The following is a 25432-nucleotide window of genomic DNA, read 5'->3' on the forward strand; positions in this document are numbered from 1 at the left end:
CTGAAGACAGTAGTGGAGTTACATCATTCTCCATTGACTGAAATTTGGCCTGTGTGGTATTTTTTGTTTCTGTGGTGGTTGTTGGCTTCTGAATATCCCAAGAAGAGCATACTGACTGCTTTTTTGAAAAGTGGGAAGGGTCATGGTCATGGTTGGAATACTTGAAGGGAGTGTCTGAGTGTGTTCTGAGAATGATTTACTTACAGTAGACATGAAACGCCTGAGGAAGCTCTCACAGGACTACATATTTTTAACAGGGCAATGCTGCTGTTTCATGGGAACATGCAGGGAAATGCATGTAGTACATCTAGGGCAAAAGAGAAGTACTGGATTTTGGGACCACAGTAGATACGTAGCTTGGGATACAGAAGTGGGGGGGGGAAGAACAGATCTACCACTAGAGGTTGGAAGTGCTAAGTTGTCAATCTCATGTCTTCCCTCTTTTGAATGCTTGAGAGCTGTCATGATATCCTAACCCTGAAATCATGGATAGGGTAGATATGCTTAATGTTCAGAAATCTTGTGGCCATGTGTTTCTAACACCTTTTTCACCTGATTTGCTAATACTATAATGTTTTGGCATAGCTGCAAGTGTTAGGCAGCATAATATACAAAGAATAAAAGAACATAAAGCTCTAATCTGACCTTTTTCCTTAGTAAGGCATAATTAATATTTGAATGGTTTTTGTGTTCCACTATGGCTATAACAAAATGTCAGCAACTTTCTGGATTGAGCCTGAAGGCTGCTGAAGTGATAAAACATTGAGATGATATTGATAGTAGGAGTCATATGTGCTAGTTGAAAGGATCAAATTAACTTATCTCTACTTCAGCTTTCTGGAGCTTTTCCAGCTACATACAGAATAGACAATTTTCTACCCTCCTCCTAGAATTGCACCAGCATTCTCATGTATTTCCTGCCACTTTGCCTGATGACTTAGAGAGTGGGCTCTCTTCAGTAGAAATAGCATAAACAGCAGCAGTACAGCAATGTCCTATTGCCCCAACATTTTGGAATGGCTTCTCTGAGTATGATTCCTGCCCTTCTGTGGTTTCAGTTCTTCAATTCTCTTTATTAGTGCCTTAGGTTTTTCAGAGTTGTATTTGATGGCTTAGAAATCTATTATTAAGACCTCATCCCTTACCTTCTGGAGAGAATATTTGAATCTAGATTTTGTCTGCTAAGTGAAGTTGAGAGATTGTTAGAGATGAGAAAGATGATAGGGGATGAGAAAGTGCCAGCCAGAAATGCATCTGCGGGAAATGACAAGAGGAAAGTACTTTGTCTTGCAAAGACCGTGTTGACCAGATTGTAACTGGACAGGAGATTGTGATAAGAAGGAAAAGTGTCTTCCACAGTATTGAAGAAAAAGACACAACAAATGAAGTAGCTGTAGGGAGAGTGAGAGAGTAGCTGAAGGGAGAGTGGAGACCGATTGCACAGATGGAGATGAAGATGATATGGAATAAATGCTAGGCCAAGATGATCTTTTGGCTGTGCTTTTGGAGTGAATGAATGGTGATCAAGGGAGGTTGAATGGCAGATGTCTATTTCTTCTGCAGCTTATAGAGGAAGTGCCAGATCTGAGATACTGTAGGAGGTACGTTTTGATACTTAGCCTGATGGCAGCAAGAAAGGGGAAACCAGATCCCTCTGTCAGTGAAGACCTTATAAATTTGTAATAATTTATAATAATTCCTCACCTGAAGCTGGGGAAGCAGTGAAATTTTCCAGTGAAGAGAAAAGGTTGAAAAACAGGATGGGATGTAAGTGTCTTGCCAGATAGTAGTTATCTTTAGGGAGGTAGACTGTAGCTGGGGTTTTAGAGGAACTGTTAACAAAATAAGATAATTGAATGGAGAAGATGATAAAAATCATGAAGTATCATCTGTTTAATATGTTGACTAGGTTTAGTTTCTGTAGTTGCTCACCTAGTAACAATTTATATCAGATATAATCATAGCTGTGATAGTGTATCATACAGCCTGAGGGAGAGTGGGGGAAAAGGGTTTGTAATTATGTCATGTCTCTGTGCCCTTCTATAGATGGATTCTGTCTTCAAACAATACTCAAGTTTGTTTATCATTTAGGGAACCTGTTGAGGTTATTTGGGATTGCTCTTCCATTGTTGGAGGGAAATGGCCTCTTCTTTGCCTGGTGTGCAAGACTCCAAGGTGGAGAGCACAAGGTGCTACAGGTGAGGTGGATGGAGTAGCACCTTTTTAGGGCAGATGGTTTTCAGGTCAGCAGTTTCCTGGCACCTTGCTCTACACTAGATAAGTAGAAGCTTTTGGTGTCACTAAATACAGCAGAGGTCTTTCTGTTCATCCTTCAGCGCCAGGTGGGAGCAGCACATGGAAAGCAAATGCCAGAAGGTGCTTTTTCTGTCACTCATCACACCAGACTGCCACTCTACTCTGTTCTGATGCTTTTTATTCTTAGGCAGTACAGACAGATGCCTTCCACCTGGCACTGTAACAGCACTGACCCAGAGCTTTTAATATTAGGTACCTTGTTGTCTGTAAGCTTGATAGGAGGAAATATTTTCAAGGACATTGCATTTTCCTAGCTACCCCTGCAAATTTACACAACTAAATTAATGCATTTGTGAGGGTTTTTTTTCCCTTGTGTGAAACAGGGAATAGTAATGTTTCTTAGGCCAGTTTTAATGCATAACTGTAGCCAGATTGAAAAGGTGCTGAAAAGATTAAGCATGTGTAGATTATAGGCAGTACAGGAGTCTTCCAATGGCAAATGTATTGTATTTGAAGAACTTGGGAACAAATGTCTGTCACTGCCTCCTGTAATAGACATTTCCCTGCTCTTATCTACTTGTTCTTTTTGTAGAGAGAATCTGATGCAAGAGTCTACTGCCTTCCTGTAGACCCAGTGGTATATGCAAAAAAGCCCTAGTTGACATTTGTATATTCTATGCACTTTTACATTAAAAACACTTCAGGGCATCTTTTAATTTTGCAGTTTGCCATCATTTGTTGACCACATAAAGGAAAGGAAAGACTGCCCACACTTAACAACCTTTGGAAAAGGTTAGCAGCATGCACAACAGTGTTATGCAATAGTTTACTAGGTGGAGGCTTGAAGAAAAACTTCTCCAAAGGAAATTACAAGGGGAAAGCATATTGCAGTTTCGCAGTTTGGAAGGTGTCCAGGGAGATCCCTGAGTCATGGAAAATCCATTGGGATTGCTTTAGTGGCTGTGTTTCAGCATTACATCTTGAATAGAGAGGAACAGCTGCACAAGTTTGTTGGTTGGTGTGAAGCTGTTGGCTTATACATTAATGATGTGGAAGAACTTTGGATTACAAATGCTTAACCAGATACTAAATGCAATTATGATTTGTTGTTAGGAGACGATGCAAGGCATACGCTCATTCTTCTCTTATTCTTTTTGCTGTGTTTTGTGAAAATTTCTGATAATTTCTTTAGTGCAAACATGGGGAGAAAAGCATCTTAGGTGGTGTTTTCTTAAGCCCAGTGATGTCAGTGCAGTAGTTTCTGTTTTGCTTATCAGAATACTTGAGCAATGAGACAGGACCGGGTGTGAGTGAATAACCAAATATACTGTCATGCCTTCAATTCACTGTTTGACTGTGGAAATATTCTGTTTATGTGAGGGAAGAGAATTGTGGAATTTCCCTCCTTTTCAACCCAGAGGAGATAACTGAAGCCTCATGTATGGATGATATTCTCACTGGTCTGGACTGATTAGTAAATACAGATCATCTCTGTTTATTGAAGTAGAAGTTAACAACTAGTGAAAAGGAGACTGATAGACTGAGAAGTTTATTCTATGTTGGAAATCCATGCTGTAGATTATAGAGCGAGCCACTGTTAGAGGTGATTAAGCTCAGAGGTTTAGTCTGTTACAATTTAAAAGAGGTTATTTAATTAATATTTTCCACTGGTATAAATCCAGAGTAAGTCCACTCAATTTAATGGAGTTTGGGGCATTCTGATTTTTGGCTTGCACTACCAAACTTGGAATAATAACTCAGAGGGCAAGAGAACAACTAAACTAGCTTCTGATTTTGCTTTTGTCTGTGTAAACCTGAACTTCTGCCAGAAAATGATGTTGATTTAGTGGAGTTCCTGTGAGTTTACCCTGTGTATAAGTTTGAGCGTGTGTTTCTAAGCTGCACAACTAAAGCTCAACAAGTTGTTAATAAATTCGTAACCAGCGTCTCAGTTCCTCCTGCCCTTTTACGTAATATTTTATCAGAGATTTAAAGGTCAGCCAAGCTCTGACTTACCCTTGTTTTCCTCTATAGGGGCATATAGCAAATAGGATGCACACAAGAGGATGAAGCAGCGAGGGGAGGAGTAGGTGGCACTGACGCCCCTGGAAATTCAGCCTGCCTTTGGCAAAGCAGCAGCAATCCCCAGCCCACATTTTGAAGGTTGAGCCAGCAGGACTTTGTTTGGGCAGGAAGCGATCAGAGAGGTGTGTGCCTGTGTGCTTTGGCACAGTCTAGACTGTGAATTGCTCCAGCCTAGGAACCTCCTCTGAACTCATTAGTATTAGAACAGAGGGGACTTTGTAGGGAGGGAGAGGGTGTGGAAGCCGGAAAGGTAGCAGTTTAGATGGCAGTTTCCTAATAACCTTTCCCACAACTACCTTCCCATACAGGGTCTCAGCTAGAGGACCTTGGCATGAAAAACAAACCCTGGCACAGGGAGGGGGAAAGGAGGGAGGAAATGAGGGGAGGGAAAGGAAATAAGGGGTGGAAAATGGGCACTGTGCTGAAACAGCAGATTTTATTTTTATTTAGTGTTATATATGCTGATGCTGGAAGCTCTCTTTAAGAGAGGTATTTGGTACCATGTGGAGGTAAATTTGGCGCTTGTACCAGAGGACTTGCAACCTGTCACGGTGAAAAAATGTATCAAGGAGAGGTAGAACAGCTTGATTTCTGTTTGGTGTTTTCATTTAATTGATTGGATGGTGAAATACAGAGCACATCCACTGGGAAATGATCATCAGTGTGTTCCAGGAAAATCCTGGACTGCTTATGCTCTGCTGTGCTATCCCTCCAGCAGATATGGGAGTGGTTGAAGTCCCCCAGGAGGACCAGGGATTGTGACTGCGAGGCTGCTGCTGTCTGTCTACAGAAGGGTTTCCTGGTCAGGCCGCCTACAGCAGACTCCCCTGTAATGTCACTTGTCCCTGTTCTCCCTTTAATCCTGACCCATAAGCTTCTAGTCAGCTCCTCCTCCATCCTCAGGTAGAACTCCATGCATTCCTCCTGGTTACTGGCATAGAGGGCACCGTCCTCCTCATCATCTCTACCTGACCTTTCTAAAGTGTCTTCCATTCCAACTCAGAGGAGCCACCTCTGTGATGCTAGTGAGATCAAAGCCCTGCAGGTGTGTGCACATCTCAAACTCCTCTTGTTTATTCCCCATGCTACATGATGTATGGAGGCATTTTAGTAGGGTCTCTGACTCTGAGTCACTGGCAGCAGTGCTTGGAATTCCTTTTTGCTGCTCTCCAGGTGCTCTCATGCTGACATGTGATCTCTGTCTAGTAGATATTAGACATCTATTGCTGACACTGATATCAAATTGGTAGGAGTGGATGGATTGAGGATCCCCTTCCCCAGCAACTTTAGTTTAAAGCCTTCTTCACCATCTTGGAGACATGATAAAGATGCTCTTCCCCTTCTCTGACAGATGCACCTGTCATCCCCAGCAGACCAGCTTTCTCAAAACGAATCCCACGGTGTAAATTGCAAACACACATGACTGGTGTCACCAGCCCTGTAGCCATGAGTTGATTTACCAGATTGAACTGGCCCTTTCAAACCCCTTCCCTTTGACCAGGAGAATTGATGGAAAAGATACCTGCCCTCCAGAGTCCCTTACCACAGCTCCCAGAGCTCTGTAATCCCTCTGGATACTCCTCAGACTGCTCCTGCTCATATCACTTGTACCCACTTGAAACAACAGCCGTGGATAATAGTCAGCGGACCGTATGAGGCTTGATAGTCTCTCAGTGCATCCCAGATATGAGCCCTCAGTAAGCAGTACATCTCTCTAGAGTATGTCACTGGGAACATACCCATACTGTACATATGTTAAAAGATAAGCTTAAAATAAAGTGGGAAAAATGTGTGAAAAAAATGATGGCAATCAAGGGGGACAGTTAAAACTCCTTTTAACAGCAAGTCTGGTAATTCAGGACAGAAAGCAGCCAGGAACAGTTTTTTCAGAGAAAAAACTAGGGATTATAGTTAAGCATGAGTGAACATAAGTTATGCAGGTTTTGAGGGGTTTTATATAAAAAAGGTCATTGGCTATATGGAATATATGGAGTATATCATCAGAAGGGCAGTCTGGAAGATGCATGAAATAAACTTTGCACTCAGCTTTGGTAAGGTCTCAGCTGGAACACTGTCCTCACTTTTGAACAGTGCAATTCAAGAAAAGATGTACTTTGACTGGGTAAAGGCCAGAAGTCAATTAGAAGAAGAGTGAGAGATCCAGAGGACATATCCTCAAAGAAAAACTGAAAGAGATGGGTTTGTTTAGCCTCAAAAGAGGAGACTGAGAAGGGACATTACAACAGTCTTTAACAGCCTCAAAAACTGTTATCAAGAGGAAGGAAAAAAATCTGCTCACCACATTAGTGGTTGATAGGGCCGGAAGTAATAGGCTTAAATTGCAGCAGCAGGGATTTAGATTAGACATGAGCCTGACCATTCAGTTTTCATCCCAGTCCTTCTCATTGGGCTCATTTAAATTCAGTGACATGGACATGCTCCCACCCTAACAGAAAAAGCTGTGATGATAGACAACTGTTTCACATTATTGTTCTCATGTGCCAAATCATATCCATGGAATGTCCCTCTTGCTCTACCTGTATTATAGCCCTGCATATGAGAGTGCGTGTCTGAGTCTTGATCTTTTTCTCTCTCTAAACACCTGTGTGTATTGTTGCATGAAGTACTGAAGGTACTGGTTTTCCTCATTGTTTCTCTTTCTGTTTGGCCCAGCAGATTGTTGTCTCAAGCATGTGGTTTGCCTGTGAAGGACAGAAAAATGAACAGCAGATGCTCTTTCAAGTGGCCTGCGAGAGGGGATTGCCACAACAGGCCTTGCTGGTTATGTGTACTTGTGTGCTGTCAAGTCACAGAGAACTTTGAGGAGTAGGAGAAGGACAGGATTTAGCTCTTCTCCAGGAAACAGGGAAGCAATTAACCAGTGATTAAGAAGGAAAAAAGAAAGCAGTACAATGAGGGGTGCATTTGGGGGTCAGAGGGAGCCCTGTTAGTTGACTTTGTGTGTGAAGAATTTCTTGACCAAAAAGCAGTGCCTTTGATGGATGCTGCTGCTAAGCCTTCCGAATGTGTAACTTCTGTGTTGGCAGGGTAGAGGAGAAACACATCTTTCAGTATGTAAACATCAGGTGCTTTCTGTCTTGCACTGTTATGACTGAGAATCAAGAGATTTGGGCCCCTAGTACTGAAGGGGTTTTAAAGCTGCAACTTTTTGAAAAAGCAAGAAGGAAAAGAGTGTAATGGGAATCATAGCCTTTTGTTTGTCTGCTCCTCTGCTTTACAGTCAGATCCGTGGCAGTAGCTGAAATGTAAACATTGCTTCCTCTGCCAACAGGCTGGGTTAGCAACTCATGTGTGCACAGTGGTTTCCTAATGCACAAATGTAATGATAAAACATTGTGGGTATGGGCCGATGTTACGTGATATGCCTTATGTATATAGCTCTTGTGTATGTAAGGTGTGGGAGGCATGCATATCTGCACATATACATACTATGCATATGCAAATACATGGAACCAAATGATGTTTTGCTAATTCATACCAATTGTAAAACTGATCAAAATATTACTGCCGTGCCTCTCACAGTGTGCTGCTCATGTGCTTTACAAAGGCTGCTTTTCATTCAAAGGGTTAGGATGAGATAGAAGAGCTTGAGGGGAGAGACTGGCTTGTTTTGGGGTTCATTCTGCTTTTTACTTCATTGGTTATCTGTGGCTTAGCCCATATACCAGGTGCCCCAGTGGGAGTTTTTGACCAATGTATTTCACCTGAAGATGTGTTGGCTGTGTGGGTGGTAATGCTGGTGACTGATCAAAAACTTGCACTGTTCATTGCTCCAGTTTGCACTGGAGTGTAAGTGGTTTGTGCAGTCAAATGAGCCTCATTCACTGACAGTTCAGACAGGCAATCTTTCAGAATGCCTCATCGACCTCCTCAGCATTGGAAATGAACATTCTTCCTGCAGGCTACCTATTACATGTCACCCTGGGGAGCTGGAATGAACGAAATAGTGGTAGGAAAACTGTAGGGGAACAAGCCTATACTGTCCCCTGGAGGTAGACACAGTGATTAAATAGGGAAGGTTTATCTCTTCTATTTGAAGGATTCGTAAGTTCTTTGCAGTGAGGCTGAGATCTGAGTAAGATTGTTTTGGTTCATTACTTTATTCCTTCACTGCGCTTATCTCTGAAGCAGCTTTTTGGACAACTGCCTCTGGGCTTATGACAAGAGCATTTCTGCTGCTCCCTTTTTGGTGGGCAAAGCTTGAATGTGAACAACCAGACTAACCTGCTTGTTATTTGCCAAGGGAATCTGGCATAGGCAGCATGAACCAAAATATAAATGTTCCTGGGGCTGTTGGTGATGTGAAAACGTAGCTTTCAATCATGTGTTAGCAATGTGGTCCTACTCAGTCCATTTTTTAAAGTGGTAGTAGTTATGCTGGATAGGATTCTCTAGTCCAAAAGCTTGTAGTGGGCTGCTGACAACCTTGCCCCTGATCTCTTTCTGCTGCTTCTCTTTCTTTCAAAGTCCCAGGCATGTCAGTGCCTTCTATCTCATCTTTGCTTGAGTTGCAGTTCAGCATTGATTAACCCACCATCAATGATCCTCTTGAAGCAATTACATATGAACATGAACCCTCTCTGGGGCCTGCCAGTGGATGCTGGATAGGATCCCACAGTGTGTCATAGTCATTGTTTACTTTGCACAAGATTTAAACAAATTTGTTCAGAGCATAAGGCTGTCAGCTGTGCTAAGGCACTTGGGAGCATTGGTGGAGCTGGAATGTGGCCTCTTTGGGGACATGGTGACATACATCTATATAAATGATCTTAGGGAACCTGAAGTAACAGGTATCATACTGGACAGGGAATTTATACTGGCAGCAGTGCATTATAATTGATTTTGTAACTTGGGTGGATTTGGTGCTGTTAAGAGACTGAGAGAGAATGATTGATGAGGTGGATGAAGGAGAGTGCATTTGTACTTGACAGGTGAAAAAGGTCAAGGGGGATGAGAAAAAGATTTAGGAAGGTGTGTACAAGAGAAAGAAAAAAAGGAATATGAATGGGAATGAAGGGAATATGAACAGCAAGCAAGGTAAGAGCAGTGCATTAAAATAAAATTCATACAGTGGGTGTAGTGTGAAAATGCACGTACCCTTGGAACCTAAATTTTTGAAGTGAGCATTCCAGGCAAGTTATTAAAATAATAGTGTTCAAATTGTGAAGCTTGTCCTAGAGTGTGTAAATTCTCAGTTTTCCTTATTAGATGACTCACAAAGAATCATTACAGGTAATGCTGGTGTGATGAAGCAAACTGCACAAAAAATATTGCAAATAGCATCATTATCACCATCTTGAAAGGGACAGTAACTCACCTGTAACACAAAATCAGCCAGGCTGTTTGAGGTAGGGAGTTGCAAAGTATTTGACCATTTACAAAGCTATTTCTGTGGCTTCCTATTTTTCAGGGTTTCACACAGCCTTCTGAAATGTTTGGTGCTGGTCACAGGTCAAATAACTGCTGCCCTCATCTGTTCTGGAAGTTCTAAAGTTTCCATTTTGAGTTTAACAAAGAAGAGTAGAATTTCTGGGGAGCTTTTCCAGTTTGTGCCATCTGGTTCCCAAGGAGCCTGTTAATGTCAAGACCTGGTTGTCCTTTTGCTTGAGTACACATCAGCTGTTAAAGAACCAATCAATGCAATAGAGCTGTAATCAGACAGTCAAAACAGGCATCTCTGAACAGTGGGAGTGTTGAAGCCTGTTTGCCGGTGTGTTACTTCTTAGTGTTGGATTCTATGGTGTAAAATAAAAATTGATTTCATGTCAAAGCTATTCCATTTGAGGATCATAAAAGCATATAATTTAAAAATAATGCTTAAATAATTGCCTAAATATATTTGTAGGTAGAAATGAAGTTTAAAAAAAATCAGAATATGCTTTTATATATCATTAACATTACTCAGTCATAAAAATAGCAATTAAATGTGGAACACAGGCCTGGGGAGAATGCTTATAGACAGGATATTCTCATAAGAGCCCTGTAAGTAAGAGAAACTGTCACCTACAGGTAAAAAATTACAAGTGTAATGCAACTCTCTGTAGCTGAAATTATAAGAAATTGATGAAAAAAAGACAGTTATCCAAGTGAACATAAGAAAATAAGCAAAATGTCCTCTTCCTTCTGGCAAAATATTTGTTATGCCCATATTAATCAAGTTATTGCCTGCAGTAGACATATCATATGAGAATTCTGGGTTTCATAATGCTGGAAATGCTATGCATGACTCATTAAACAAAACCAAAACATCATCAACAACAACAAAACAACCCACTAGCCTGTAAAGGTTGGTTGGTTGGTTGTTTTGGTTTGTTGGTTTTTGTATTTTGTAAAATAAAGCAGGTGTCTGACCTTCAGTCAGTGTGAAATTCCCCATGACCAGTAAGTCCAGCAGCCAATGGACCTGGGACAAGTAGAATGAGAAACTGAAACTGAGGATATCTCCTCCTGTGAGTGTCTGAATATCCCTGGGGAGCCAAGTTTGGGGATCTTGGCCTCTGTGATTCTGACTTCAAATCAGGGGATGCTGGCGACCAGAAGCTGTGGTTCTCTGTGTACTTATGGCCTTGAGGTTTCTCCTTTAGAGAGGCAGGCATGTTGGTAGATGTTAACAGTTCTCCTTTAGTGAGTCTCTCTCCAAATGAACCACTCTTCTACATTACCCAAGTCTTTTTTTTTTCTCTTTATTAATTTCATTTTGTGTCACTAAACAAAAAACTGCCCAGTCTAGGTGAGAAATGCTTTTCTGGAGCTTTGAGTATCATTACTGAGCTGGTGGCTGCTCAGCATCTAATCCAGCTTTCATGCTCTGATGAAAGTTCCCAAAAACAAGGGACATAATGTCGTTTTAAATCCTGCAAAATACTGGATTTATGTTTCCTACCCATTCCTCCTTCTTGTTCTGTTTCTTTGTCTCTTGTTTCCTTGGGTTGAAGCCATTTTGAATGGAGGCCATCTTCTCTTTTTGGCCTGAGAACTGGACTGGAAGCATTTGAACCTCAAATCCATTTCCATTTCTTTTTATGTGTTTTATAATTGAAATTCAGTCTATGTAAGTAAATAAAATGCCCACAAGAAAGTGAAAATCAACTGAATTAACTACCACTAGATAAAATAAAATAGGAAATAAATGAAGGAGAGAAATGTACACGCTATTAACTGGACATGCTTTACATCTTCCTCAGTCCAGCCTGGCAAATATCCTTTTAATCTCTGTTTCATGTAACTTCAAGCATTTTTAAGAGCCAGGAGGCTGAGTTCCGTTGAGCAGGGTCATGCTGGCATGAATTGCTGGAACCAAGCTGCCCATCCCAAGGTGTAGAAGGGGACTACAGTCTTTCTGTTGGGAAACTTGCACAGGTGCTGGAGAAGGGGGTTTTCCCTTCTTTGTTCTGACTGACCCTTTTTTCCTTGTCCTTTACAATTGCTCCCTGGGCATTCAATCACATTGGCTTCCTTAGTCTGGCTCCAACCCCAGTCTTGATGACTGCATTCAGTTTGTCGTTCTTCCCCTTTCCTGCCAAATTTGGCAATTCCTTTCTCTTTTCAATAGCCACTTGCCATCACTGAGCTAAGACTGCAGTCTGAATTTCTATATGCTGGCAGATCTGCTTCAGTCATTGGGTCAGAATGACCTGTTCATGAACCAAATTACCCTCCTGAAATTTTTCTTTCTGTTGGTCCTCCTGCTTCCCTCCAAGGCAGCAGGTTCCTTATGTGCCGTCTATTAGGATCCCGACTCAGAACAGAAAAATAGGCTGCTTAATTCAGGGTCTTCTTTCTTAGCTAGATCCATGGTTTTCCTCTGCAGTCAGTGATCTTTTGTTCATCTTTTAATGGCAGAGGTAAAATCTTCTTCCAGAAGAAGGTCTCATGTCTCTTGTATTTTGCAGGGGTTTCTTGGTGTTTTTTATTGAGTAGGTTTTGATTGATGGTGGAGGTAGATGAGGACATCCAAGCCTCTTCAGTTCTTCCCACTCATTTCTTCCTCTCAGTGAAGGAGCACATCTTGCTGAATCCTAACTTCAGGAAACAGAATTGAGGAGCTTGACTGCTGCTTTGCATTCTGGAGATGTTTCTTTTCCTGCTGAATATTTATGTTTGCTCCCTGCCCATCTGTCCTGGGTGTTAGAACCCAGCATTTTACCTCCTAACAAAGACACACACAAATTTTCAAAATTAAGGGTAAGGCATTTTTCATGTGCTGTTTTCCAGGCAGGTGTGCTCGAGTCCACCTCTGGTGATCCCCCTATGCCTAGAAACCCTGAACAGTTTCCTTGTTACTATGCTACCTGAGCTAATGTGATGACTTCTAAAGCTCTTTGGGCTTCCTCTACTCTCCTGAGTCACAATAATGCAGGATGCACTATTTTCCCTCTGTATCTTCCACCCTTTCAAACTAATTTTCTAGGCTTCAGTCCTGAAAAGCAGGTCATGATGCAAAATTATGTGACTGGAAGTTGCATATTCTTACTGTCCCATTGAAAGGAGATTTATCTTTACATTCCTGATACTGCCAGTATCCAGGGCAGTGTCTAGAAGCTGCAGTGTCAGAATCCTGTCCTCAGGGTGGTTTTAGTCAACAGGTACATTCTTTTGATGAAATGGTTGTCTTGAACTGTGTTGATTAGGATCTTCATGTAGTTTAGTGTGCAGCTTCTGTGCAGAGCTTCTGCTGCTTGTCTGGTCTGCCAGCAGACTCCAGATAAAGAACTATGGATCAAAAAACCAAGTTAGCTGCACTGTATTAAAAAAAAAACCAACCAAAAAACAAAAAACCCAAAAAACTAAGAGCATTTATTAAGCAGGTCAATAAAACAATCATTTTTTTTCCTAAGAATTTAGCTGAGCCCAGACAGCTCATATATATTCTGGCTTCTACGGTGGTTCTTCCAAACTTGGCATTTCTGATTCCCTATCTGCCCCTCCTTTCCCTTCCACATGCTTGACCTCTAACAGCATTCCTTTGCTTGTCTTAAGGCCTTACATGTAGTTTCACTCTCCCTCTCCCCCCAAGAATGTGATCCTGGCCTGAGTTTTCTAATTGTGTATAGCAAGGATAAAACTCCTTGCCTCGCTTGGCTGCCCCCTTGTTTGGAAACTCACACTAAACATTTCCACATGGTTTGCACTCTTTTTGCACAGCTATTTTTTTTTCCCTTTTTAAACTTTTTCTTTTTTAAAATAAGTCTCCAGCTTCTTCTACCTTGGGCTGCTGGCACTGACCTCGCCTTGTAACTGTTTGCATTTCTTTTGTACCTTTTTGCAGCTTAAATCTCTGTGGGCTTTTAAATCTGTCAGCAGCCGCTACCAGGCTCAGTGTGCAATTTTGCTCACTGTTTTCACAAGTTTCCCAGCCCTGAACACTTTCCAAATGAGCCATTGTTGGTCTGAGTTAAAGAGGTATTGTCTCTGCTTGGACAAGGTTAGTGTGGGTGCCAGAATCTGTGTGTGCAGCATTTTAGTGCCACAATGTCATCTTGATATAGGACCCCTGGACACTTCCTTCTCCAAATATTTCAAATACATAGGGAAAAATCTCAACCCCCTGCCAAAACTGATTCATTGAAACATTACTGGAAGATTTTCTTTATATTACTGAAACTCTTAATTTAGACATCTTCATCTGTCCCTGCTCATACAATCTGCTTGCCCTGAAGACTGTCCTTGTTTTAATTCTCTTTATTAAAGCCTAAAACTGGCAGCTTTGATTGGAGCCCTGTTCTGGTCAGTACTGGATTAACACAGAGGAAGTAGCAATCTCTTGTTTGACAGTTTTAGAGACGTGCATTGGAAAAGAATCTGTTGTTACTCACCTTTTACAGGGGAGTAACCAAAGCTGTGGAATTTGGCGCTCAGTTCCAGATCACAGTATTATCCTTCATTTTACTATTGTAAGCTTGGCTCAGCTCTAAGAGGGTATGTTCTACTGAGCTCACTTTTCTTAACAGAACTGAACATGCTGCTCTGATCAACCCAATGTGGCACGTGGAGTTCTGTCCTTTATGTCTGAAATGCTGGGTGTCTTTGTTGGGGACTGTATGGTTTAGAGAACAAACATCTGGAAAAACATTTCAACCTGTAGGTTGCTGATGACATGAAAACTGTCTCATGACCTTTGCTTGAAAGATAGAAAGAAAATAGTTGGATTTCTCTACAGAAGCGCTATCTGGTATTGCCAGCCAGGAAAAAAAAAAGAGATGTATCAAACTTTCAGCCTTTCTCTAAGTGTCATAAGGAATGTCTGTGTCACATAATCCATTGCTTTGAGTTTTTCACTTCATCCTATTCATGTGATCCTTCCCATCCTTCACTGATCATTAGTAATGGAAGTTTGACATGAGAGTTGTTCAGGCTGCCTCTCTTCATAGGTTATACTCTGACAGGGATAAGTCAAGGTAGCAAGGAAATCATCACAAAACCAATAACCTTTGGAGTGTTTGGAAGCCACTAAGTCCTCTTGATTGAAGGCTAGTCAAACATACCTGATCCAAAAACCTCTCAACCTATTAGAACTTACAATGCAGCTGATGACTGGTTTTTTACTGTTTTTTCTTTTTCTCAATCTCCAGGATGAATTGGATCTCACAGACAAGAACAGAGAGGCTATGTTTGCACTCCCTCCAGAGAAGAAATGGCAGATTTACTGCAGCAAAAAGAAGGTACTACTGTTGTCCTCATTGGAGTAGCTCACCAATAAATTCTGTGTGCATGTTCATGACATCTTGATTTAAGCTATGTGTTTATCTACTGTTTACTCAAGAACATGAGTAAGTGATGGAAGAATTTTTATCAGCATGGATATCAGCACAATTTTCTGATAAGTAATGTATGTACTTGTGGTTTCTGAAAAGCATCTTAACATCTTAAAATAATACACTGTCCCAGTTTGAATCATTTATGTGTTTGGGGTTTTTTTGTTTTCTTGTTTGTTTGGGGCTTGAGGGGGGGATTGGGTTTGTTTGTTTCTTTGTTTTTCTTTGAGCTGGAAGAACAGCTGTCATGGAAATGCATTAAGGAATTTTTAAAAACTTTTGTAGGTTGCTTAGAATAGAAAAAGTATTGTTGAAGTCTTTCAGAATGTCTTCAAATATCTGTAAAGTGTGCAACAATAGTGATGTCTCAAAACTTGGTAGTTCAAGGTCTTCCAGAGTTTGTAGGAAATGTTCCACAGTGCACTGGAAAGCAAGGAGCACCTGCTTGTATCACTTTCCATGTAACACTTCTCCCTTCAAGGTCTTCAAATTTCTGACAAACCAGTAAAGGGATGATAAATCTGAGGCTGATCAATAACACTTCTATTTTGTCGCTGGCAGAATGATGGCCAAGTGAATGGATAAGTTGTGTCATTGCTATGAAACTTCTAAGCAAGGAATTTCTGCAGTAATGTGGCATTGGAAGAGTTTTGCTGCTGTAGGAAGCACATGGTCAGAAATGAAGATAACCCCAAGAGCATGTATTTGTTAGCCATACATGTTAGGAGGAAAAAGGTGTGGTGGGTTTGTTGGTTAATTTTATTTCCTAAATGTGCAAGTTATGCTATGAGAGCATCAGTCTTTAGACATAAGTCTGCATAACAGAAGGTAGAAGAGGAGGTTTAGACTTCAATACTGAACCTGGCAAATTTAAATCTTGCTCATGGTCCTTCTGGGGGCTGTGTTTGCTGCCTTTTTGTCTCCGAGTGGGGGCAGTGAGCTTTCTTACCATGTAATTAAAGAAAACTAGTCCAGTCAGGGTGTTTTGCCTTCAGGGGTTTTTTGTTGGTTGGTTGGGGTTTTTTTAACTTCACACAGGGAAGTTAATAGAAATCAATTAATTACAGTGGCTCTGAGCTAGCAATAGAGCACAGGAGCAGTCTAGGCTCCATTGTCTTCAGTGCTATCTCCATTCCTTTTTCCTGCTGGTACACAGTGCTTGCAAGAGGAGGGAAGGTGCAGGCTGCTATGATTAATGTCTGCTTTATATTTTTGCTGGCCAGTTCAGCTGGGTTTTTCAGCTCTGGTGGGAGAGGATCTATTGGTAGCTGTCTTAGAGACATCTCACCTCCCAGACCAGTCAGCCTTGGCAAGAAGATTTGTGCTTTAATGTAATTTAGTATGTTGGTTCGATTAACTCGCTACATTGGGGATTTTGTTTTTGTTGGGGTTTTTTGTTTGTTTGTTTGTTTTCCCTTGTGTTCTACAGCAGTGGCTTTGCTGTAATAATCTTGAGGACTTCCAAAGTTAAAGAAGCTGCATACTGGCAAATCTTCATAATGCACTTACAATGCAACTTCAGTTAGCTGAACTCTAGCTATCCAAAATGATGTGCTAACTGGAATGGGATACCACTGCCAGATGTCTATTCATTACGTTATAGCTACTTTGAATTGCTTGAAACCTTAACTGTCCAGTGTTATTCATTGTTTCCCTCATAGGCAGTCAGATGATTGGTGCTGACATCTCTCTCTAGCCCACTACCTAATCCACATATCATCATTGTTTTGCAGTGACAGGGAGGCCTGTGCCAGGCTTCACTTGAAAGCAAAGCTCCCTTTTCCCCGAAGAATTTTCAGTCTAGTTTTAGCCACAGTGGGGCCAATTTCTTAGTTGGCAGAACACTTCCAGCTACCCAGGACAAGCCCCCAGAGGGCTCTGTCTTGCTGGTGTTGGGTTCTTGGCAAGCAGGGCCCTATGCTTTGAGATATGGCGAGTGGAAACACTACAAACTAGAAGGTCAGGAAGTGCAGACTGAGGCAGCTGTTCCCAATCGTTAATCTCAGGTGCCTTTTCTAGTCTAAAAGTAATGGCAAGTCAAGAGCTTCCTGATTTCTTTAAAGGTGATGAGATTAGTGGGCTTCCTTAGATAAACAAATGTCACTTGCAAAAATAAAGATTAGTCATTGTTGTAGACACACATTTATCTTGGCAGTCAGATGTTAGATGTAATCTTCTATGGCACTTGATTTCAATGTGGTGGCAGAAAGTCACTATTGTATTAAAAAACTCATTCCACCTGTTCCTAATATCAAGCCTTTCTGAAGAAATGGAGGAAGACAGGTGCGTCTGTGCACTGAAAGTTGTATGCCATGGACACAGCTTGCCAGTCAACAGCCCACAGTAATCAAAGGGGGCTGAATTATGATCCAAAATTTCATGATTGTGAGTGATACCTATAGAGGAGTATTCACACAGTATTTCACAGCCATGCTTGCTTTGGTCACTTGCTTTGGTCACTTTTGGCTATTCTGGGTTCATATTTGAGACCATTAGTATTAAAACAAATCACTGATTATTTGACCTGAAAGAGTAGCTCTAGCTAGCAGCTCTAGTGGGTGCTTTGCTCTCCTTTGTGGAAATAGCTATTTGTGAGGAATTAAGGCTGGTCTGTTGGAAAATGTTAATGTCTTCTCAATCTTAGCTGTTTTCTACCTTGACATTAATCAGTACAGGATGGACAATGAGAAGTGCAGTTGGCTTGATTTGCATCAGAGGAATCATTGATTAGTCACCGCTGATGGCATCCTGACATCTACTACTCAAACCTCCAGTACATATTTTAGATTGCCTCTTCCTCTGTAGAAAGAGCTTCCAGTGATATTGTTAAGTAAGGCCATATGTAGAAAATACAAATTATAGCATCCTCCCTAAGTTCAGGTACTTTATTCTGTTTTTGTGTAGAATAATCTTCATGTCTCACCATAAGCTGAAATTTAAACTTGCATAAAACACCTCTGTAACTTCTCTCTCTAGATTTCTTACCAGATGTAAGTTTTGCAGGAGTTAAATCAAGCACTAGACCAAGATTTCAAATATATTTATTTGCAAATTTCCGATGTCAAAGTTTAGAAAACCAGTGTTCTTCAGTGCTGTTTTACCAGGAGCTGACTCTAGCATACATAACCTCATTAAATAGCAAATAATTATATGGAACAAAACAATTGTTAGCTCATTTGTCTCATCTATAAACAAGCTCATATTGTGATCCCAAAAAGTGTCAAAAGTGCAGGTATTGCAGTGCTTCAGCACACGTTGCTTTGGATGCAGCCAGTGTTTCTAAGAATGAGGCCTCATTGTGCAGGCCATAGCTTATTGCCTTCTGAACAGCCCTACAAGCTGTTAGACTTATTGCTATTGGAAAGCAAGTCAAGTTGTTTTCTTTATATGGCCTTTCCTGCCTCCAGGGACTAATTTGTATGACTTTGGCTGAGCAGATTTTAGTAGCAAGCACACACATTTTGCATAGTTAAACAAGTTAGGGTTTTTTTCCACTTCTGTCTTTCTTTGAGGAAAAAAATTGGTAGCAAATCTTTTTCCAAAGTAGAGTGAGACTGGACTAGCTGTATCATACAGCTTCTTTCCAATCAAACCAAAAAAAAAAAACCAACAAAAATCTCAATCCTTCAATTCTAATAATATGTTGAGATCTCCAAAATATCTCAGTGTTATCTTGTACTCTTGTGATTTTAATGGTATCCTAGAATAGTTGCTTTGAGTTGATTGTGCTTTATCTACTCAAGTGAGATTATTTAAACTCAAGTAGTGAGGTAATAGGCAGCACACTGAAACTTTCTGGAAGTAGACATTCATGGCATCTGAGAAAAAGTACATACTTATAACCTGTAAATTTATTCTGCTTTTTCTGTTATGGAAAAGAGATTCTCCACAATATCAAAATTAAATATAAAAATTGAGGAAAATTTACCTGAACCATAGTCTGTAACAGCCAATATACAGAAAATGAAAGAATCATGACATCATCTTCTGCAATTATTTTTAAAAATATCTATTAATTATATTTTTCATCTATCTGATGACTATAAAAACTAATAAATTGGATATGAAACTAGGAGTCAGGAAACTCCTTGGTTCAAAAATGTCTTTAATTTAAATGGTTTTATACTTTCAAAGAACTATCATTGTTATATTTTTGCATAAATGCATTTCTCTCTACCTGAAGGAAAGAATAGGTAGTTAGGAAACTTTTTGGCAACATTTTGGCCATGCCATTGTCTTATACCTTTTCCCTGCACTATTTACACATGCCTTGGATGCATACAGCATTCCTTTGTCCTTCTTTCCCTCCCCTTCTTTCCCTCCCCTTCTTTCTCCTTTCCTCTTTCCTTTTTTAAAGATATATGCTGAAATATCTGAATATATTTTTAAATCAAGCACTGTTCATTCTTTTTCTTTACTGCTCTTACCTGTCTATTACGATGATTTTGTGGTGAAGTTTCTGGGTTTGGGTAAGCTCACTGTAAGGAGCAGGAAGGACATAGTAGAAGGCACTTTTGTGCATTACACAATCATTAGGTAGTCCAGTTCCTTTCGGCTGAGGTCACAGATCAGTGCTGATCCACTGAAACTGCAGTCTAGATGCAGAATGCCCCAGATGTCCTCCTAAAAAGATTTACGCCTCTCTCACAAAAAAGCACCAACACTTTGCATTCAGTTCTCTTTTCCTAACATTAGGGCTGCATCCTCATAGGCTTTGAAATGCTCTTGAGAATCCTAGCCTTAGTGGGACATCAACTTTTAGTAGTTTTACTACCATCTTTTTATACCATTTGCAGCTCATTTTCACAAACTCCCACTTTGGTCCCATGTTGCCTGTCTAGCATTATTGAAGATAATGTCTACATGTCTGGTTTGGGCCTTTTTCTTTCTTTGAGAGTTTCTGTTTGAGCTTTGCCCTTGAGGTTTGGATTGTCAGCAAAATGTCACCATAAAAAGTAAAGCTTGATACTGTGCAGCTGGATATAGAGTAAGATACCTTGAAATCTGCTGGAGGGATCTAAGCTGCTTTTGCAGCTTTTTATATAATTACCGTAGCCTACCAGGGATAAAGGACAAGATGGATGCAAATATAAAATCTAGAGTCTTTCTTGCCTTTGGGGAAAGCTTTCAGAAGCGAGTGAAAATTTCTGCACTTACTGTTTCTTCTAGGGCTGCTGTGTATCTGTGGTTTTGCACTGTGAAGCACAGTTTCAGATTGGCTAAGATGGAGTGACAGTTACTTTTTGTGAAATACTTCTATGCTAAAGTGAACTGGCAGGGCTTTTATTCCAAACACTGAGGTTTTTGTTTTTTTGGTTTTTTTTTAATTTAAGTCTTCATATGGAGGTTCTAAGAGCTGGAGACTGCATTGCACTTGATGTATTTAGACAGGAGTTCAGTTCTTCAGGTTCCTACTTTAAAGTAGGAGATACATATTGAGATCACAGAATCACAAAACAGGTAAGGGACCACCAGTGGGATCATCTCTGGTGAGCAGGGTCATTCTAGAGCATATGGAAAAGATTGCATCTAGACCATTCTTGAATATCTGTGTTGAGGAAAACTCCACAACCTCTCTGGACAACCTATTCCAGTGCTTGGTCACCCACACAGTAAAGAAGTTCAGCCTCATACTTAGGTGGAACTTACTGTGCATCAGTTTCTGCCATTGCCTCCTGTCCTATTGCTCAGCACCACAAAGAGCCTGGCTCCATCCTCTTGGCATCTTCCCATCAGATACTGATAGGCATTGATAAGATCCCTCTCCATTGTTCCTTTTCCAGGCTGACAAGGCCCAGATCCCTCAGCCTTTTTCCCAGTAAGAGAGATATTCCAGTCCCTTAATCATCTTTGTTACCCTCCACTGGACCCACTCAGGAGCTCCTTGTCTCTCTTGTACTGAGGAGCCCAGAACTGGAAACAGAACTCCAGATGTGGCCTCACCAGGGTATGAGCAAGAGGACACACTGCTGATTCATGGATGGCTTATTGTCTGCCAGGACCCCCAGGCCCTTCTCCACAGAGCTGCTTTCCATCAGGTCAGCTGCAGCTGTCAGCTGTGTGCTGGTCTATGGGGTTATTCTTCCTGAGGTGCAGGACCCTGCACTTATAGTTTAATTTCAGACAGTTCCCCTCTGTCCATCTCTCCAGCCTGTCCAGGTCTTTCTGAAGTGCTGCTCAGCCCTCTGGGGTGTTCACTTCCCCTCTCAGCTTGGTGTTGTCTGTGAACTTGCTGAGGAGGCATCTGCTCCTCCATCCAAGTCATTGATGAACATGTGAAACAATACTAGGCCCAGTATTGAACCTTGGGGGACATCACTAGTGAAAGGCCTCCAACTAGACTCTGGGCCACTAGATCCCTCTGGGATCTGCCATTCAGCCTGTTCTGAGCTATTCAGGAGATGATACATTTTCTCTAAAGAAGAGAGAAAATGGTTCTTCATCTGGTCTCATTTAGTGATATAGTATACCAGATGAAGATCACACTATTGTGTTGTCTGAGTGTGGGTTTTTGGTTTTGTATTGTCTGTTCTGAGCTATGAAAGCCCTTTGGGGTTCATCCTTTCTGTATGAAGACTGCCAAGCACGTGGTTGTCCCATAATAAATGAAGAGGGTGGTTTGAAGTTGTATTGTTTTCAATTCTATCTTCTTGCATTATTTTTCCTCTTTGAAATACTCCTAGAGTCTGTTATTGATTTGGAATATTGAACTGTTTTGGTAATGGATTTATAGCTTTAAGGAGCATTTAATGTATCCCTTGTAAGTTTCTTTCTTTAGAGTTGTTGTTCCATATGTGGTATCTGGGAGCAGCAGACATGAACACACAAGATTGTTTGCTGCTATTTGAGAAGCCATTTGTAAGGACTCACAGTTTGATGAGTCCTGGATGTGACTTCATGAGAGATTTTCTTTCAGCTCTGCAGGAAGTGTTGAAGGGGAGTATGAGTGGATGTGGGGGTGGGTACTTTTACTCTCTGTTCCCTGGAAAATATAGGGTAACCCTCACAGCATGTGTGATAGCTTCACAGCAATAGCAGTTGGTGGACAGTAGGAAGCTGAAGGAGCTGTGTGGGATTTTGAGTGCTCAGTGTAAGCAATCCCACAATTAGCAGTATTGGTGACTAATCGATGAGGGTATCTCATGGCCACAGGGCAAAGGCCAGCAAAGCCACACTGGATATGAAGAATTATACTTTATCTGAAGTCTTTGGTACATCAGAAAATTGTTTCTCTTCCCTCCAATGCTTTGGAAGTTTGTGGCTGAATTTCATCTTCAGTCAACATTTTAATTTAACTCAATATTCAAACCTTGACAATGACCTGAACAAGCTGATCTAACTTTGACATCAGCTCTGAGTGGGTCCCTTCTTCTCAAGGCCCCTTCCATCCTAAATTGATTTGTCATTCTCTAAACTGTTCATAAATCAAACTAAGAAAGCAGCTGTATGGCCCTATAAAGAAAGGGAACATCAATAAGCCTTCATGCAACCTCCTGTATACTGTCTTGTATTACTGCTGTGAAGCTATCTCCTTAAAACAGGCAGTAGCAGATGCTATTTGGTTCCCTCTCAGTGGCTGGGATCCATGGTTCCTTTTTGTCTGGAAAGACTGCATGACTTCCTTAGCTTAGAAGGCTGCTGGTGAAACAGTCTGAAATGTAGAATCTCTCAAATTAATTCCCTGAAAATAGACTTGCTTTCAGTTTGCCTAGGGCTCACTGCAAATCTCATAATGCTGGGAAGTCACAGTGGGAGGATGTTGCCCTTTGCAAACCACGGCATTCCTTCAGCTTGATGTTTGGAAAATGCCAGCAATTGTGGAGTTAACTTCCTTTTTTCCCACCAGCATCTGTTCCTTTTTCTGTTAGCAGAGTGACTTCATGCTCAGATGTTTGGAATGATTTGTTAGCTTGATGCTGACATTGGGTCATTTCAGTATCTTCAGTCTAGGTATGGAAGACAGGCGCAAGACTTCAAAAATTACTTTGCTACAAATGCAAGTAGGCTTAAGAAAATCAAATTCAGAAACTCTGGCCTATGACAAGTACAGGACTTAAAAGAAAGCAATAAAATGCTGCAAGAGTGTCACTAATGCAGCAAAACCACACATTTCCTGATTAGTGGTGTACTTGGGCCTTTTCAGGGTGAAAGAGCTGTTTGATGGTACTTGTTAAGGTGTGTCATTGTCTGAAGCACTAGCTCCCAAATTTGGACAGCACCATTAACACAATGTAAAGCCTAGAATTATATACATCTCCTTCTACATCCTTTAATGCAGAAAATGTGTTCTCACTGGAAAAATAAAACTGGGGATTCATATAAGACACTGTTTCATTCTTTTACAGTTCCATATAAAGAATTTAGAAATTTTGTCTCACATAATTATAATATAAATTTGTTGATGTTGCCTGATTATTTTTTAAGCAGGTCAGCATACTTGAGAAGAATCATTGCCTGGTTTTTATGGTTTCTCATGGACCTCCTGTTATTGTTTCTTCATGTGTTTTACTTGTTATTTTTGCTTCTGTAGAGAAGATCTCCAAGTGTGTACTTGAAGAAACACTACAGTAGGCTTAATGATGTTAGAGACTCCTTTTGACGTTATTTTCCTTGAAGTCACTCTTGTAATGGTTTAAAGTGTAAGTTTAGGGTCAAGAAGGCAAAAATGCATGCACAATTCATAGGATACATACCATCATTACAGCTTGGAATTGTGACACCTAAAAGACCATGTTGTAGCGGGCATAAGAGGAGATAAGTTTTTCCAAGTTGTCTGCTTTATTTGGTTTATGTTTTCCACGTTGCAATGCCAACAGTTGCAGACTCGTTTATTTATCCTAGCATAAGAGGTTACCTTGGGTCAGGGTCTTGAAATTATATATTTATTTATGTATAATTGAAAAGTATTTTCTTCCCTGCCCCCCATGGGAACAGCATGGAATATTTTTAGTTTCTTCCTCCCTCTCCTCCCCCTCGCCAACAAAAAAGTTTAGTTGTTCCTTAAAAAATGCATTCTTACCTCCTTACTTCAGACTGCTGAAGACATAAATGCCATAAACTTGCCATGGTATTTGCTATAGATATTCAGAGTATGCAGAATTTGTGTGTCCATCCTATAGGTCTGTGTTTTCCAGGTGAACTAGTAGTGCTTCCTTTGAAGTTAGAACTCAACGCTAATCAAAAATCAGGCCCAAAATAGTCCTGAGTTAAAAAATTGTCATCATCATGCCTAATGCTGTGTTTTGCACTTGGCTTGCCTTCTGTGGGAGTTTTGGGAGGACTCAGTGGAAGTAGATTTGACCCTAGCATGAAAAAAAAAACCAAACATTTATCCAGCTGTCATCCTACTAACATGGTGTAATTTGATGTACTTAAGAACAAAAATAATGGTGAGCAGTCCAGTTCTGATGCATAGGAAGTACATGTAAATGCTGATACCACTGGATTATGTTCTGTCCTTGCCTGTCCTCTTGCACAAGTTCTGATTCTTACAATACAAGCATGAACCCATCCTGCTGATGGCATGTAATAATAATAATAATAATAATAATAATAATAATAATAATAAAACAACGTATACTCTGTACAATGCTGTTCTCGCCATTCAGATTATTCTTTTGGTGGATATGCAAGAGCAAAGAATGTGTAAATAACAAACATACTTCTGTGGTGTTTGAGAAGCAAATTTGGCAGAGATCACTCTAAACTTCACTGAGTGTTCATGAGCCTTAAAAAGCTAGTGAATACTGAGCAGGAAGAGTTGCTGAATTCCTGTCTTTTTAGTGAGAAGTTTATAAATGGACATAGTAAAGAGTTGTTGTGAGACTATAGTGACAGCCATGAAGAGAAAGAAAGGAATTACCTTCTACTTTCTGGAGAGTTGTTTAGTTTACATTGTAGTCAGATGTGAGAGTTTCATCTATGTGCCTTAATTAAGGTGAAAGTGACACTGCCTTCCATGATAATTCAGTCATCTGTTGAAAGGTACTTGGTACCCCAAACACTTTGCAGATGTACTAAGTTAGAGTAATGAAACCTGGGAGAAACAGTTTTACCTGATTTTATGGAAAGGGCACAGATAAAGCAACTGAGTGATACATCAAATACTGGTCTAGCAGCTTAAGAGCTGTGGGCCTCTCAGACTGTATTTATTTCCTTTGTTCACTTGTCCAACAACTTCTAGCTTTTTTTTTTTTTTTTCTTTCCAATAGTGAAGGGCTAAATAATGGAGAAAAATGAAAAATACATTGGCTGCCCTGGCCATCTTACTGTCATCATTCTTAAAAAAGAGCCCAGAGCAGAAGCAAACTAAAACA

General features: G+C 40.6%; 1 protein-coding gene across 5 annotated transcripts in view; it reads left to right on the top strand.

Moving 5' to 3' along the window:
* DAAM2 (dishevelled associated activator of morphogenesis 2) overlaps positions 1-25432 on the top strand; it is a 199500-nt gene that overhangs the window by 87284 nt on the left and 86784 nt on the right. For all 5 annotated transcript variants that reach the window (XM_038132377.1, XM_038132378.1, XM_038132375.1 and 2 more), the window contains one exon: positions 14934-15023. In XM_038132377.1, the coding sequence (XP_037988305.1) occupies positions 14934-15023 (90 nt within the window). The remainder of the gene's footprint in view (positions 1-14933; positions 15024-25432) is intronic.

Source organism: Motacilla alba, chromosome 3 (genome assembly GCF_015832195.1).
Source record: "Motacilla alba alba isolate MOTALB_02 chromosome 3, Motacilla_alba_V1.0_pri, whole genome shotgun sequence".
Taxonomy (NCBI): domain Eukaryota; kingdom Metazoa; phylum Chordata; class Aves; order Passeriformes; family Motacillidae; genus Motacilla; species Motacilla alba.